This window comes from Schizosaccharomyces cryophilus, assembly GCF_000004155.1.
Source record: "Schizosaccharomyces cryophilus OY26 unplaced genomic scaffold supercont4.8, whole genome shotgun sequence".
NCBI classification, from domain to species: domain Eukaryota; kingdom Fungi; phylum Ascomycota; class Schizosaccharomycetes; order Schizosaccharomycetales; family Schizosaccharomycetaceae; genus Schizosaccharomyces; species Schizosaccharomyces cryophilus.
Window position 1 is genome coordinate 88996 of NW_013185631.1, and position 15934 is coordinate 104929.

The 15934-nt window shown below is 36.9% G+C and overlaps 7 protein-coding genes across 7 annotated transcripts; 3 read left to right on the forward strand and 4 right to left on the reverse strand.

The window, feature by feature from the left end:
* Window positions 1-88: 88 nt before the first annotated feature.
* SPOG_01364 (glyoxylate reductase) lies at window positions 89-1832 on the reverse strand. The gene has a single exon (XM_013170052.1). It carries the CDS (start codon window positions 1493-1495, stop codon window positions 479-481), a length of 1017 nt encoding a protein of 338 aa, XP_013025506.1. The 5' UTR covers window positions 1496-1832; the 3' UTR covers window positions 89-478.
* Window positions 1833-2303: 471 nt separating this feature from the next.
* On the reverse strand, window positions 2304-3515 carry SPOG_01365 (NADPH dehydrogenase; the record flags this gene model as incomplete). Its single annotated transcript, XM_013170053.1, has 2 exons — window positions 2304-3344; window positions 3381-3515. The coding sequence occupies 2 exons, from the start codon at window positions 3513-3515 to the stop codon at window positions 2304-2306; spliced, it is 1176 nt and encodes a 391-aa protein (XP_013025507.1).
* A 1364-nt stretch (window positions 3516-4879) lies between these two features.
* On the forward strand, window positions 4880-6370 carry SPOG_01366 (DUF3074 family protein). The gene is made up of 3 exons (XM_013170054.1): window positions 4880-5219; window positions 5409-5508; window positions 5643-6370. Exons 1-3 carry the CDS (start codon window positions 4962-4964, stop codon window positions 6011-6013), a joined length of 729 nt encoding a protein of 242 aa, XP_013025508.1. The 5' UTR covers window positions 4880-4961; the 3' UTR covers window positions 6014-6370.
* A 135-nt stretch (window positions 6371-6505) lies between these two features.
* On the forward strand, window positions 6506-8656 carry SPOG_01367 (endoribonuclease). The gene is made up of 3 exons (XM_013170055.1): window positions 6506-6670; window positions 6724-7611; window positions 7664-8656. The coding sequence occupies exons 1-3, from the start codon at window positions 6553-6555 to the stop codon at window positions 8479-8481; spliced, it is 1824 nt and encodes a 607-aa protein (XP_013025509.1). The 5' UTR covers window positions 6506-6552; the 3' UTR covers window positions 8482-8656.
* Window positions 8657-8755: 99 nt separating this feature from the next.
* Window positions 8756-11854, forward strand: SPOG_01368 (inositol-polyphosphate 5-phosphatase). Its single transcript, XM_013170056.1, has 4 exons — window positions 8756-11081; window positions 11131-11349; window positions 11414-11465; window positions 11512-11854. The coding sequence occupies exons 1-4, from the start codon at window positions 8875-8877 to the stop codon at window positions 11668-11670; spliced, it is 2637 nt and encodes an 878-aa protein (XP_013025510.1). The 5' UTR covers window positions 8756-8874; the 3' UTR covers window positions 11671-11854.
* Window positions 11855-12207: 353 nt separating this feature from the next.
* On the reverse strand, window positions 12208-13000 carry SPOG_01369 (uncharacterized protein; the record flags this gene model as incomplete). Its single annotated transcript, XM_013170057.1, has 4 exons — window positions 12208-12299; window positions 12355-12440; window positions 12503-12773; window positions 12826-13000. The coding sequence occupies 4 exons, from the start codon at window positions 12998-13000 to the stop codon at window positions 12208-12210; spliced, it is 624 nt and encodes a 207-aa protein (XP_013025511.1).
* A 212-nt stretch (window positions 13001-13212) lies between these two features.
* On the reverse strand, window positions 13213-15358 carry SPOG_01370 (NASP family CENP-A chaperone). Its single transcript, XM_013170058.1, has one exon. It carries the CDS (start codon window positions 14695-14697, stop codon window positions 13504-13506), a length of 1194 nt encoding a protein of 397 aa, XP_013025512.1. The 5' UTR covers window positions 14698-15358; the 3' UTR covers window positions 13213-13503.
* Between the last annotated feature and the right edge of the window lie 576 nt (window positions 15359-15934).

Consider the following 15934-nt stretch of genomic DNA (forward strand, 5'->3'; position numbering starts at 1 on the left):
TAGATTCTTCCCAGGATAATGTAGCCATAAAAACAGAATCAAATCATTCAGGAAGTTATTACTTTCTTACACTATTCCTTACATTATTCTTTGTAACAACGCCTTGCTGAAAGGACTCTTATAATGTCTTTAGTGTTATGAGATTTAATTGTATATGTGAAAGATCCAAATTGAGTAAATAATGAAAAGAGAATAGTATCTTTGAATCCAAATCTATTATAGCTTAAAAATTAAGAATATTTGCAAGAACAAAAGTTCCCTCATAAATCCTAGATTCTCTTATGGAAAAAGTAATTCACTGTGAAAGTCCGCAAACAGTTTTCCATAGTTCACACTAGTTTTGAAAAGTAAACTCATTAGTATTAGCAAAGAAATAGTCATATGCATATGCGTAACGATCGTAGAAAATATATATGCTCATAGTAAGTTATTCATGATTTGCATATTTGCAAAATCATTGCAAAGAAAGCAAGCATTTTCATCCTCGGATCAACGGGTTATTAACATAGCTCAGGGGGCATCCCGTTTCAAAGAATGTATCAATGTTTCTCAAAATGGCTTCTTCGACCATGGCAACAGTGGAGGTAGTGAATCCTCCCCAATGAGGCTGAACAGTAACTTTGTCGGATGTAAGCCAAAATGGATTGGGATTCGGCTCATTAACAAACACGTCCAAGCCCGCTCGACATACTTTTCCAGATTGGATCGCTTCGATGAAGGCTTCTTCATCAATAATACTTCCTCGAGCAGTGTTAAGAATGTAAACGTCATCTTTCATTTTTTGAAACTCTTTCTTCGAGAGCAAGTTTTTCGTAGATGGAGTGAGAGGACAATTAATACTAATCACATCGCTCGTAGAGAGTAATTCATCAAGAGTTGCATACTTAATATCCAAAGTAGTCTCTTCTTCTGTAGAGAGGCGATTTCTGTTGTTATATATTACCTTACAACCAAGAGGAATAATTTTTTGTGCAAACGATTTCCCGATGGCACCCATTCCTATTATACCTACCGTTTTACCACAAGGATCTTCCATTAAAGGCAGGTTTCCGTGCCATTTTCCAGAACGCATAGTTTGCTCTGCTTCGCGGGATCCACGTAAAACAGATAAAAATAGCAAAAGATTCATAACGGCTGTACCTTCCGTAGAAGCATTGGGTACATTAGAGACATAGGCACCATTTGCCGTCATCCATTCTACATCTAAATCGTCATATCCAGAGGCCCCTGTAATGAACAGGCGACAGCCAGGGACTAGAGGACCAAGCATCTCCTTGGTAAATGGAGATATAGGAGCGTTGCGAAATAGCCAAAAACAAGCATCGTACTTATTTTTTTCTGCAGCCTTATGGATTTTACGAATGGTTTCCATTCGACTAGTTGGATCAGGAATGATGAAGTCAAAGATATATTTTTCCCTTAATTTTTCAATGGAAGCTGTAGCGAATTGTGGGATTCCAATGGCTAGTACACGTTTTTTCGTCGAGTCTGTCATTACAGTTTTGTAGCTCTGCTTTAATTCACGTTTTATCCTTTTGATTTGTCCCACTCTTTCACCAAGGGCTCAAGCTCTTACCTTTTGTCCTTAAATCTGTCTTTAATATTCTACTTAAAAGATAACTCTTATATTTGATTATTGGTCCTAGTTTGTAGAGCAAAGGTCCAAGAGGCTTTGTTTAGCTATAAGGAATCCCCTACATAGTTAGAGTTTACTTGGACAAAGTCCAAAAGCATGTAAACCTGACATTTGGATTTTATAAAAATGACTATTAAAATACTTGCATAAACATAAAGAAGAAGCTTTAAATTCAATATAAAAAGTTCTTCTCCCTCTTGTTTATATGACGTTGATTTTCTGAGTGAATGGTTTGTCTTTCATATCGAAATTGAGTAGTCTCAACTCATTGTTTTTCTATCCAGCTTTTTATTTTTTTATTCTTTTATTTTTTTATGATTAGTTCTAGCTTATTGCATATGCATTAAAGACTTCAATTTCAGTGGACTTTGATGTTTTTCATTTTGCTTTCGGGGAACAATAAGTGACGATATCAAGAAAATAAACGATAATTTGATATGGTGAAAATAAAAAGCCAAAAAAAAATGATTGCTGAGAATAGATTAAAAATGATTGAAGTATATCAAGTAAGTACAATGTATTTTTAGATAGGTATATCCTTATTATATGGTATCATTTTCTGGATATTTGTTTGTTGACGCAAAAGAGGATGTCCGAAGCAAGGTCTATTCCCTATATATATGAAAGAAAAAGAATGTATCCAGTTCATTTTTCAAAAGGAATAGTTTCAGGATTCATTTTCTTGCTTGATATTTTCCGCTTTTGCTGTTTCACGGATGAATTCGTCGCAAAATGGATAATCAATATAGCCCTCTGGCCTCTTTTTCGCGTAAAATTTGGAGCGATTCCATTTATTCAGTGGCAAATTGTGTTTTAGACGAAAAGGTAAATCGGGATTAGCCAAAAAGTATCGTCCAAAGACAACCAAAACATTGTCTTGGGTTGTCAATTGCAAAGCGGAATCCCGATCATGTCCTCCAGCACTCAACAACGGCTGTTTCCATAACTTTTGATACTCGAGCGAGTTTTTTTCTTGAAGAATTTGTTCATGACCTGTCCAGTATTTCCGAGGCTCTATAACATGCAGGTAAGCAAGCTTTGGGAAGTTTTCTCGAAGCCTTTGAACTAGATATGTATGGGCTTCGACATGATCCTTGGATCTCCAGATATCGGAGTATGGAGATATACGGTAGCCTACTCGTTCTTGTCCAATTGCTTCCACAACTGACTGAATAAGCTCCAAGCAAAATCGAACCCGGTTTTCTAATGAGCCTCTATAGTTCGGATCGCACTTTTCTCCAAATCCGTTCAAAACGAATTTGTCAAGTAAAAATCCGTTGACCTGATGAACTTCTATGCCATCAGCATCGCATCCGAATACAGCACGTTTAGCGGCCTCGCGATACTCAGCGATATGTTCATTTATATCCAATTTTGACATATATTTATCAATATACAGAGATTCCCCACATATTGAGTAAGCGCTTCCCAAGGCTGCCGGCAATCCTGTTGGATCCATAGGACATTCTCCCTGAGTAACATTTTCCAACCTTTCTTGGTCTTCGAGATAATCTGGCTTCAATTCTCCAGGAAGATTCCAAAATTGCATGAATACAAAGCATTTCTTATCGTGAATTCCTTTCACAATCGGCTTCCATGCTTCGACATGCTGTTCATTGTACAAGCAAGGAATATTAGAGAATCCTCCTGACTTAAGCCCGGAGAAAATGGACTCTGTTATAAGCAATGTCCCAGGTACAGCACTTCTCTGAGTATAATATTCCTTAACCAAATCTGTCATTACCATTCCATCTTCATGACACCGCAATCGGGTAGCCGGAGCATGCACGATGCGATGTTGAAGCTCCATATTCCCGATCATTATGGAGTGAAAAAGCTTGGAGTCGTAACTACTCGTGTTTTCGATATCAATAGTCATAATTAATCTTGTTCTTAATAAAAAAATTAGATTGCAGAGGATATGAGCCTATTAGAAGTATAAAAGCCTGTCCGACACCTCCACTTTAAATGTCGCTAAAATTAACTTAATAATTAAGTATTAAGATTACTTTGTGGGACTCATATTAAGCGAGGCCGAAGAAAAGCATAAACAAAAGCGATTGCTGACTTGTCCTTTCGTAGTATTATGGTTTTCTTTCTCTGTAAAAGAGGAAATTTAGAAAGATTTTTATCCTCCTGGAGAAGAAGGGAGCGAAAAATCCGGAAGTTTTGGAGTATCACAAATAGTCGTTAAAGGTAACTGAGTACTCTTGGGTTTGGTTTCTTTCGCTCAATTCCTCTTGGGAATAGTAGAAACTCTTACTCGTGGAAAAAACTGATCAGATAAAGCCCAAATTGTATAGGTAACATAACAGCAAGTGAGAGAGTAAACCATTTTAGTTATGCTTGAGTGAGCTTAAGAGAATGGAAGAGTATTGGTAAAACAGAATTGAAGTTAAGGGAAATGGATGATTCATTCCCTTTCCAACTAACTAGAAAGGAGAAAAGCCATTACAGTTAATTGGATGAGTTGATAATAATCCATAAACGATATTAGGATTTTTTGAAAATAGTCAACGATATGAAATTTTTGACTAGAATATAAAGGCCGGAGAGACATAGACTCCTCAAATTCGACGTTCATAAAATTACTGCTGAGTCTATTTTATAAATAAGCACCTGTTATTCGCATTTTTACTCTAAAGGCAATTAAAGCTATAAATCTTACGTATACCAATATAAACAAGCGACAGTTGAGTAATACAGAAAAATTCAAACAATACTTATACACGGAAACGACCTTTTAAAAGAGTTAGCAATTGGAGGCACACACTTTAGAAAGCCCTTAGGTTTCATAGACTACCATAGACAAGTAATAAGCTTCAATTTCTCTTTCTGATTTCACTTGTTCATAATCTAGTGAACGAGAAGAAACAGAAGCGCTTTCATATGGACGATGGATTGCTAAAGAATAGTCAATCCTTTTTCAAGTTAAAGAACAAAAAGAAGATCAAAATTTGTTATAACAAGTAGGTTTTTTTTTTCGCATATGAGTCAATACGTAAGGCAATTATTATTGGGGTAATTTCAATGCAAATCGGTCAAAATCTTGCTTTGGTTTCATCTCAATTGCTTGTGAGAAAATGTCAAATATTATATAAATTAGGCAGGATTTTCTGGCAATATTGAATGCTCGTATTGACAACATATTAGTGATCCTCGTTACGAGCATTATTACCGTCTAAGCATCTATCGAATATTTGATAAAATATAAATTATATAAAAAATTTCGCATAAAAAACTTTTGACTGAAAATGTTTTCAGAAACCTCTTAAACTTGAATTGGGCACCCTGAAAGTCACCGACTACCAAGCACCACAATTGAATGCAAGAGGATTTTTTTGGGTCAGAAGTGATACAGCCACTGACTTCCAACTACGTTTTAAAAGCTACCGACCCAAATTTTGAACGTTGGCGAGAAAAACACATCCAGGACGCTTTAAAACTAGTCGAGGAGATTCCTAGGTGGAAGCCCCTTGGAAACCACGACGGTGTCGCTTTATACGAAAAGGCACCTGCTAGCGGAGATCATACTTGGTATGGACGTGTGTCGAGGCATAAAAGATCACTCAAAACTTTCAAGGTATGTATTTTATGAGATCAATCCATGAGCGTGAAACCACTTTGCAGTTTACTCCAAGATTCATGAATATATAAAGTATATTATACAATGGATTCCAAACCAAATTATACGTATATTCTGTGCATGTTTTGCCCTCAAGTGTTACTTTGACAGGCCATTGTTGGAAACATAGACTAACCAGATGCTTAGAAAGGTCTTTTATATGAGCACATAAAAAAAGAAGAATGCTATGATCCACTCATATTTTCTGCCAGTCAGTTAGAAACTATCATCGAGGATGAGATTGAAGGTATGTTCTTGACATAGATAGAAAGGATGAAGCAATGAAAGGATTTCGTTTTTAGCTTTCTACTTCTTCCAATTATACTACGTGCAATTCTTATTGTTAGAATATAAATATCTTATCTCACTAACTGTTTTTAGTCTGGATGTATAGGTTCAAAACACCTTGGTTCTGTAGGAATCGAATTTACAAGCAACTTGTTATTTCTGTCATGTTAGATCCCGATTCTTTTATTGTATTACAAAGACCAGTACAGTACATAAACACAAATCCTATTTTCACTCCTAATCCGCAAGGAGTCGCGGGCTATTATGAATCGGTGGATTTTGTTTCCAAGAAGTATCGAGATGACGGTAAAGATGATGGTGTTTTATGGATCTGTGCTGTACGGAACGATTACGGAAAGTTATTATCGAGTTGGTTCTTAGGCCCGTCATTCACAAAACTGCTTACTCGACAGGTGAAACTGTTTAATGACTGGCTAAACAGAACCTATCCGAAGAAAGGTTAAAAATCCGTTGCTTTGGAAAACTGCAAGAAACTTTAGCTTGAATTGACTCAAAACCTAACTTGCTATATAGCATATGATGTAATGACTTTTTTGTTGTCTGTTGGATATGAAAGTTATCTCGTTTGTTTGCTATTACAAAGTTCAAACAGTGTGTTCTCTTGTAATTAGCAGAGGGTTTTAGACATTACAAATACTCTGAATTTTTATTACCTTGTTTGTTTTCTTTTTGGATCGATTGAAATCTATTGTTGGTTTATTTTTTTTGCAGCCTATATTCATTTTTTGAACAAGTCATTCAGTTATGGTTAATGAGATGGTTCGTTATGATTCTAAAATAAAAATTAATTATTCCTCGTATTTCTAACACTGTGTTTTTTTGCTTTCCATACTCTTTTCATTTACAAATACCTGTTTGTATACACATCATTTAGTGACATTTAACAACAACGCTATTTCATCCTTGTATAAGTGGAAAATAAGAGGTTGCTCAGTACAAAAAAAAACAGGAGTTTACTGGAAATACCAGTTCATGAATAATAATGAAAGTAGTAGGCTTAATTAGTGGTGGTAAAGATAGCTGCTATAATTTGATGCATTGTGTGTCCCTAGGACACGAGATTATAGCTTTAGGAAATTTGTACCCTGCAGGAGGAAAAGGTAATAGCCCTTTTTGGAGCCTCATAAAGAACTGAATATTAATTATTCTTTAGATGAAATTGACTCCTTTATGTATCAATGTGTGGGTCACGATATTATCCCCTTGTATGCTGAGTGTTTAAATCTGCCTTTGTATAGAGAAGAAATTCGAGGTAGCAGCATCGATCAAAACTTAGAATATAGTTACACCATTAACGATGAAACGGAAGATTTATATCGTCTATTAAAGCATGTGCTTGAATGTCATCCTGACTTGGAAGCTGTTTCTACAGGAGCCATATTGTCTACTTACCAGAGAACTCGTGTAGAGAATGTATGTAAGCGTTTGGGCCTTGTTAGCCTTTCCTATCTATGGCAAATGGAGCAGACAAAATTGTTAGATGACATGATCCAATCTGGTCTCCAAGCAGTTTTGATAAAGGTTGCTGCAATTGGATTAACTAGAAGAGATTTAAACAAAACGTTAGGGGAAATGCAGCCAAAGCTCATGTCTTTAAAAAAGAAATTTGACCTACACCCATGCGGTGAGGGTGGGGAGTACGAGACGCTCGTTTTAGACTGTCCCTTATTTCAAAAGAAAATCGTTTTAACGGATACTCAAGTTGTAGAGCATTCTTCTGGGGAAGTCTGCTATTTAAAAGCACTTGCCCATGTAGAGGAAAAGCCCGATTGGAAGCCTGTTCCAGTTGGGACACCATTGGTTCCTAAGGAACATCTTTTAGAAAGCAATTTTCAATCTATCTACGAAACGATTCTAAATGAATATGAAGCATACGACAATCATGAAGAGGAACCTGTACAGCCTGTTCCTATTCCAGTCCGAGAGCGTGTCTTTAAAGAAAAGAAGGGTCCTTTTCTGGTTTTAGGAAATGTTATACCAGAAAGTACGGAGTATAATTCTTTTGAGGAAGAGGCGGATTCTCTCTTTCAAAGCTTAGAAGGTATGTGTGCATTTGAAAAAAATTGATTATAATACTAACGTGTCGACACCAGGTCTTCTTGCTGAACATTCCTACTCTACTAAGAATGTTTGCTTTGTTGTCATTATAGTATCATCCATGAACCTATTTTCCGAATTGAACGGTGTCTATCAAAAATATTTTAATTTCATCAATCCACCAAGTCGTTCTTGTATTGCTTCCTCCTTAAGCAATGATCACCGGATTACCCTCTCGTGTATTGCTACAGACACTGCTGACAAACGAACCCTTCACATTCAAGGTCAAAGCTATTGGGCTCCTGCAAATATAGGTCCTTACTCACAGTCCAATTCTGTTCACGGGGTCACATTCATTTCAGGACAGATTGGATTGATACCTTCCGTTATGGATTTACAGCCCCAAGATACAGTTTTGGAGGCAGTTTTATCCCTTCAACACATCAAGCGTGTCTCAAGGGTAATGAAAGCGAACCAGTATGTTGCTTGTTTGGCTTACATCAAAGACTCAAGAGATGCTTCTTTGATAAATAAAATTTGGTCCGACTTTACAGAACTGAATAACATTGAATGTCCTCTTTCAATTGCTCTAGTGGAAGAATTACCTCGAAATGCTTCTGTTGAATGGCAAGTCCTGTGCTGCAATGGATCGGAAGATGAGCCTGCTCCCCTGAATGCTATCATTACGAACAAAACTTTGATCGGATCTGATGCTGCTTGGACTACTGCGTTGCTCGATAGAAAAGCTTTACAATTAGAGTCCTCGTTCGTTAATTACCATTATCCTGTTTTATACTCTCTCGTTTTAAATTCTCCGTCATCTTCTAAGCTATTACAAATACGGTTTAGGAGTCGTCATGCTGAAGAATCGTAATCGCTTAGTGGTTGTGAACAATCCGCTTTTAATGAATTCGTTTTCATGAACAATGTATAATATTCTAGTTTCGACTAATGGGAATCTTTTTTTGTTATCTCGGTAGTTTTCTCTCAGTTCTATTCTTTTTGTTCCTGAGTTAAATATAAAAATAAAATTTCTACATACGATCCTATTTCCTCTTTCTTATAAAGAGAAATTACAGAAAAACGTAAATGAAGCAAACCAGTAATAAAAGAAACGTTCTGTATTTTATTCTTATGTAAAATATTAGAAACTATTGAAAATCTATGATTGCCTAGTTAGGAAATTCACTCTTGAAGACTTACCAATTGTTACATCTACCACCTTACTAACGCAGGAATCAGGAAAACTACTTTTTCGATTCCTGCTATGTTTTGTTTTATAAGGAAAAAGGAAAGGTCCTTAGCTTTTGTAAGTAATGGCTGGGTAGCTATATTCCAAAAACCGCTCAACGGTACTTCAGAAGCTTTGATCACTTTGAGTGTTATTTCACATGAAGAGTTTCAAGAATTGAGCGACTTTGAACCTTTGTATGGAGAAAAGCCAATCCATGGCATATTAGGAACGTTTTATTACTCGTTTGGAAACGGTAATGGTAGCGTTTTCATATGTGTTGTTCGATCAGCAAAGCTAGTACTCCAAATGGGAATGAAAGAGCCAACTTTCCAGATACAGTCTGTTGATTTTGTTTCTTTGGATCACGACGTTTGGGACGATAGCATTGTCAACGGTGACTCAGACAGAACGTATGAATTATACTCTTCGTCTATCCAAGACCATCCTAATCCAACTTTGGGGGATCGAACGATTCTAAGCTCTACAAAGGTCATTGAATATCATCCACTAGCTAGTCTAAGTGAACTGCTTACAGATGGTACTTTTTATGCATCGCCTGACATTTCCTGTTTTACGAGAGTAGACTCAGACACACCAAGTTCATCCTGGGAGATTTATTGCTGGAATCGATTCATGATTCGAGAAGTTGCTACGCATTTTGAGGAGGCTCAGATTGGGGACAAACTGCCCTCATTATTATTACGTTGCTTTCGTGGCTATGTCGAGTCCTATGATAACAGCTTTTACTCAATGGCCATTATATCAAAACTCAGTAGTTATGGCTCTCAACAAACGTATCCTCCGTCTGGTCTGGATGATGATGCTTTTTGTTCTCTATTTGTGGAAACTGAGTTTGTCGTCCAGGCGAAAAAAAAATTAGCTAGCTTTTTGCAGGTTCGCGGAACCGTTCCTTGTTTTTGGGAGCAAGAATATTCTTCTTGGTATGGAGGCTACGTGTCATTCACAACGTCCGAGCAGGCAAGCCAAGGTGCTTTTAACCGTCACTTCCGTAAACTACAAAGAATTTACAAAGAAATTTTCGTTTTGGATCTCTTAGATGAAGGTAAAGTGGAAGGTCCATTAAAACAAGCTTACAAGCATCATTTAATGCTACTTCCTTTCCCAGCTGTTACGAAGCAATTTCATATTGCATTGGATGCAAATAAATCAAATTTTGAGACTGGTTTTAAGAAAATAATGCGTGATGCACTCAAAGACATGTCATTTTACCTTCATAACTATGAATCAGATCTTCCCTCCTCAGTTCAAAATGGTGTAATTCGCACAAATGATATAGATTGCCTTGGGCGAACAAACCTGGCTCAATGGAAAATTTCAGAAATAACGTTAAAAGATATGTTCAACTCCATAAAGGCAGATCTTTCCGAAAAAATTCGTGAAATACATGGTCAGCTTTGGTCCAACAATGGGGATGCTATTGCCAAATTGGTGACTGGAGTTGGATCCATCGGTTCAAGTATTTCTAGAAGAGGGTATTCTTCTCTCGCCGGTTCCTTAAGTGATTTGACAAAGTCATTTGGTCGAATGTACCTCGGTAGATTCCCGGATGAGGAAACTCAGAATACTATGTTATACCTCCTCGGTGCCTTCTTAGGACAGAGATCGGTTTTAATTGCTGATTCAATGTCTACTTATGTTCAAGGGGTTTTACATCAGCGTCACGATGAATATGTTACTCACAATGAATGTTCGCTGTACACCACGACTTTTAATACAAACGGAAAAGTTCCTTCTATGGAAGATTTCAAGAAGTGGCTTTTTCCATACGGTGAACATACTCCAGTATATGATTTGTATGTTTTAGGTATTCAAGAATTGGTTAACTTAAATATTGGTCATCTTGTGAATACAAGCTCTCAAAGGATGAAACTTTGGGAAGAAAAAATCTTGCAAACAGTGAACTCCAATATTCAAAACATTAAATATGTCCTGATTAGCTCTGCTCAAATGACTGGTGTTTTTCTTACTATATTTGTTCGGGAAGACAAGCTAAATGCCATCTCAAAAGTATCGAAAGCTACCCGAAAAACAGGTTTTGGAGGATTTACAGCAAATAAAGGAGCGGTGGCTATAGAATTAAACTTTTTTGATACGGACATGTGTTTTATATCTTCCCATTTTGCACCAAAGACTAACAATGTTATGGAGCGTAATATGGAATATGCATCAATAGTGGATGGACTAGTATTTTCGTCTGGCATGAAAATCTACGATCACAGGTACTTTCTTTATTATTTAAATAATAACCGGTTCTAACCAAGAATTTAGCAATATTATTTGGCTGGGTGACTTTAATTATCGCATTGACGCAGATAACGACGATGTTCGAAAACTAATTGAAGTTGGTGATTTGAGTAAGCTATATTCGTTTGATCAGCTACGGAAAGAAATGGATGCAAAACGTGTTTTTCTAAACCTCACTGAAAGTCAGCTTACTTTCTATCCATCCTACAAGTTTGACAATGGCACTGATGATTATGACACATCGTAAGTTCCTCACCGAGATATACATAAAAGAGACGAAAAAAAAAAACAACTAACTCTTCTTAAGGGAAAAACAGCGGGTTCCATCGTGGACCGATAGAATTCTGTCAACCAAAAATGTAAGTGACCGCCTCTGAAAAAGGAAACAGACTAATGCGTATCTAGAACATTAGAACAGCGTACACGTCGATTAATGTTCGTTGTTCTGATCATCGTCCTGTTATATCAACATTTATACTACACAATAGTAGAACCGATAAAGACAAAGAAGCTGAAATCATTAAAGAAGCTAGGAACGCCTATATTACGAGTAAACATTCATGATGTCTTAATCCCGATCTTTATGTTTATATTTATTTATGTTAAAATTTTTGTTAAGGAATAATAGCTTATAATAGTTTAGTTGAATAGAAACAAGCAAGAACAAATGACAAGACTAACCAAGTGGAAGTGTACTTCAAAATTAAAGAACTATAATATAGACACTAAGTAATTAACAAATAAAATTAACCCATTTGTAAACAACATCGAAGAAAAAAAAAACAAAATATAAAAGAGCGGTAACGTAGTAGAAACGGTATACATAACACATAATAAGGAAATTTACCTTTGCAAATAAAAAACATTGCAAAAGACAAGGTACAGTACCTAGATCTCCTAAAAAAATCTCCTTGAAAGCATAGGCTTCATTGAGAAAAAAAAAAGAAAAAAAAACAAACACATATGGTGCTGTAAACTACATGGAATGAAATTATATGAGAGGGGAAAAAGAAGGCAATCTATCGTTTCAACATGACATGAGATCATTTATAGCAATGTTGATGTCCTCATGTAGCCAAAAATATTCATGTCATAAAAATACTAAAGTTCCATTCCAAAAAGTGCATGATCAACGCAGCCCAAATGAGGAATGGGTTCGAAGCCTACCCAATGTAGACTTTTGACAAGATAAGCTGAATAATATTAGCTTACTATGAAACTGAAAAAGAAAATGAATGGATAACATACGTAATGTAGGCAAGTTTTTATCCACAATAAGAATTAGTTTTGTGCACTGTAATCTTTCAGCTGCCAAATCAATAATAGCAACAAATCTAACACGTTGTTAGTCACTATTCATAACCCCCTTTTCTTCTCTTTCTTTCCTCAACCTTACCCTTCTTTTAAGTGAACATCCTCCCAGGTTTCCGGTATCAGATACAGCGTTTTAGAGCTATCGTCTTCTGTACGAACGATTCCATGCCAGTAATTCGTTGGTTCAGCGATGCCAATTCGCTCATCACAAGCCGCAAGCCATGAATTTCTGACACGACCCTCCCCTTCATTTGCCGTCTGTTCCTTCCATTTGCCGGATGGGCTGGGCAAACACGTTCGAAAACTGTCACTAATCCAACGCGGAACATGACGACGCCTCTGACGCTTGTGAGCTATCCGAGGTCTTGAGCGTTCAAGCACCTCAGGAACACCATTCTGCCCCACCCGCTGGGGTAGTGCCGTACAAGTAAAGATCTTTCTTCGTAGCACACACAGCTAATGTTGTGCGCCGGCGAGCTAATCCGTCATCTTTCGCTTCTGACGAAAATCTCGAATTCAAGACTTCGCTGTCTATATCATCCACATTGGACAATTGGTACATGGGATTTCTAAACGCCATTTTCTATATTCCTAAGAAGATTCGGCGTATAATTTATCGAAAGTAAAATCAAAGAGAATTAGAAATTAATTCCTTCAAGTCGTTGGCTGTGGTTAAATCCATGAACTTGCCAGTAGTAATAAATTAACGTAGACACGTACAACTTCCGTAAACAGATTAAGGTGCGAAGATAAAAGAACACTAAACTAGTATTTGTCATAGGAAAAGCAGTAGAAAAGATCTATCCCGTCAACAAGGACAGAATGTCAGAGAAACTCGTAATATTTTACTAAAGAAAAATCGTAACCGTAATATAATATTATTAACAACAATTCTACGTGAGATACAGAGTTTTTAGAGGTTCAGAGGAAGAAAAAAGCAAGAGAAAGACATTGAGAGTTATCATTCATTATCGACATCAGCATACGACACTGCTCTATCATCTGAAATTGACTATCACACAAAAATTAAACAAAAGTAGGTTTGTAGGACAAGGGGTTTCTTTTTGTTCACAATTTAGTTTTTTATTCTGATTCTGTTTTTGGCTTTTTATTTTTATCCTCTTGTTGGGCTGCTTGAGATTCTTGCTTGGGTCGTTTGCGTTTCACAAGTCCTCCCAAGTCATTGGCATTCTTTAATGCGTCTGCCACAGCAGAGGCTAAGTTTCCATCGTTCCCAGAAAGGAGGGAAGATTCATGCATCTTTGTAGCTACGGCCTCCTCTAAAGAAGGTGCACCATGTTTTAAATCATCAGCTTTCTGCTCCAATTCACTCAACATTTCTTGCAAATCATTGATGCTTGATCCCATGGGTTGTTCAACTCCTTCCCTTTCCTTTCCCTTGTTATCTTTTTCTTCTGATTTTCGCTGTTCCAAAATACCTCGAAGGATCTCAGCTGCCATTTCCACATGCTCACGAGCGCGATCCTTTGTGGAATGATCGCTTGGATCAGCGAACTCAAGAGCCAACGCTAGTTTATAATGAGCTTCGCTAAGTAAAGTATTTCCCTCTTTGTAAACCTGCACCTTCCAATGAAGCGCAGATTCCAAATCTTCAGCTGCCTGAGCAAAGTTTTCTATTTCTAACGATAACTCACCAAGTAAATCCAAAATATCTGCAAGACGAAGCTTTTCATCCGACGATTCGGGGTGTTCCTCTATAGCTTTGGTTTGCATAACCCGAGTTAAATCTAATACTTCCCAAGCAACACTAAAGTCATCCTCGTCTTGCTCTTGTTCTTGTTCCTCTGGGGAGCCTCCCTCTTCTTTTCTATCTTGCGAGCGAGCTGAAGTATCTGCTTGTTCACTTGTCTCAGGGACGTGATAGCGATTTTCCATCTTTTGGCCAGTGAATGAAAATGAGCCAATAGTTTCCGGTTGTTTGTTTTCATCTTCTTCGCCTTCTGCGCCTTCGTCTGGATCTACGGCATTTCCTAAAACTTGGCTATTCGCAACGGCTACTTGGAAAAGTGATTTTCCATACAGCCATAAAATATTTCGATTTTCAAGACTATCAGAACCATAGATTTTTTCAGATTCCATCAAAGCCTGGCTATACTTTTCAACAGCTGACTCATAGTCTTTTTGCGCGTATGCCATGTTTCCTTGAGTGATGAATTTTTCTATGGATTCATGGCCCTTAGACGCGTCAGACTTAGAAGACATGTTTTGAGATTGTTGATCCTGTAATTCTACTACTTTCTCGTTCTCCGAAGACATATTGAAAGACTCACTTTTAGCTAAGAGCGCGTAAGCAAGATGACAGGTAATGTTTTAGAATTGAAAACTCAACGAGTGCAAATAGCTCAACAATATCAGAGACTCAATTTCCTAGCTACAATAACTAAATCTTTTGAACAAAATGCGTAAATTTTCCAACAAAGGCGGTTTTATAATCTGTATGGGGTATTGTGGAAGATAACCTCGAAAGGCTTATGAAATGGATGCTTCCCTGAAAAAGAAAGCTCTTAGGATCATAAATTCTAAAAGTTTCCCTTCGTTTGTTTGTTATTCGTCTTTTAAAAATTTAGTAGCCTGTTCACTCATTCAAAGATGCTTCGAAATACACATCCTCTTCCTGCAGAATAGAGCAGGTGCATTCGTTCTGGATCTCGATGCTTTCCTATAACACTCTTAACTTTTCAATAGATGAATTTGATCTGGCTACCCAGCAACTTGGATATCCACTGGTAGGAGCTTGACGCACTTAGAAAGTCGTTTGTGAAGACATGACATGCGGTGTGAAGCAGATATTTAAATTACTATTTCTTATAAGTACTTCTTGATTTTCTCGTGCTGACTAGCTCCAGAAAACGATATAGATCTGTTCACAGGATAATGTGAGTATTGAACGAGGCGAATCTAAGCTATGTGCTTTCCCTTTTGATGTACGAATAAAAAACTTTTTTTTATTCTATGTCCTTTGTCTTTATTCAATTTTCTACTACTATCATACATACTTATAATGACTAGTCGATGGACGTGTCCTCAAACGAAAGGAATGGAAAGACTCAAGAGATGCAACAATAAGTTGAAAAAGAATTTTATTTTGTTACAAGGATGCTACCTATGTCTATCTATGAATTACAACAGTTTCTTATTAAAAGACCAAGTACAATCGCGCTACCTGAAAAACGGCAGACGCTGCATTATGAGCAGGACATTCATCCTTCAAAACATACGGTGCTTCTTTTGTATTTTTCTTACTTCTATTTCCTTTTGCTTCAGTTGTCAGCAAACACTACTAGGATATAAAGACTGATATATGAGACAAGTCAAATCCCCTCCCCAATAAAAAAACAAAAGTAGAAGAAAACCCATAAATATAATTAAACGTCTGCATACTATTTTTTTTTTTTTTTTTTTTTTTTTGTCCAAGAAAGTTGCTTTGTTTATATATCTACTTTACCACCAAAACACACCATTCCTACGTGCGTACTACCTAATACACCAAATC

What these genes read in the sequence shown, in the direction of transcription:
- SPOG_01367 (XM_013170055.1), top strand. Translation starts at nt 6,553, where the DNA reads ATGAAAGTAGTAGGCTTAATTAGTGGTGGTAAAGATAGCTGCTATAAT. An exon ending in GTACCCTGCAGGAGGAAAAG is followed by an intron (nt 6,671 to 6,723) that starts GTAATAGCCCTT and finishes ATTATTCTTTAG; the next exon opens with ATGAAATTGACTCCTTTATG. An exon ending in TCTCTTTCAAAGCTTAGAAG is followed by an intron (nt 7,612 to 7,663) that starts GTATGTGTGCAT and finishes TGTCGACACCAG; the next exon opens with GTCTTCTTGCTGAACATTCC.
- SPOG_01364 (XM_013170052.1), bottom strand. Translation starts at nt 1,495, where the DNA reads ATGACAGACTCGACGAAAAAACGTGTACTAGCCATTGGAATCCCACAA.
- SPOG_01366 (XM_013170054.1), top strand. Translation starts at nt 4,962, where the DNA reads ATGCAAGAGGATTTTTTTGGGTCAGAAGTGATACAGCCACTGACTTCC. An exon ending in GATCACTCAAAACTTTCAAG is followed by an intron (nt 5,220 to 5,408) that starts GTATGTATTTTA and finishes CCAGATGCTTAG; the next exon opens with AAAGGTCTTTTATATGAGCA. An exon ending in CATCGAGGATGAGATTGAAG is followed by an intron (nt 5,509 to 5,642) that starts GTATGTTCTTGA and finishes AACTGTTTTTAG; the next exon opens with TCTGGATGTATAGGTTCAAA.
- SPOG_01368 (XM_013170056.1), top strand. Translation starts at nt 8,875, where the DNA reads ATGTTTTGTTTTATAAGGAAAAAGGAAAGGTCCTTAGCTTTTGTAAGT. An exon ending in ACTGATGATTATGACACATC is followed by an intron (nt 11,350 to 11,413) that starts GTAAGTTCCTCA and finishes ACTCTTCTTAAG; the next exon opens with GGAAAAACAGCGGGTTCCAT. An exon ending in GAATTCTGTCAACCAAAAAT is followed by an intron (nt 11,466 to 11,511) that starts GTAAGTGACCGC and finishes ATGCGTATCTAG; the next exon opens with AACATTAGAACAGCGTACAC.
- SPOG_01370 (XM_013170058.1), bottom strand. Translation starts at nt 14,697, where the DNA reads ATGTCTTCGGAGAACGAGAAAGTAGTAGAATTACAGGATCAACAATCT.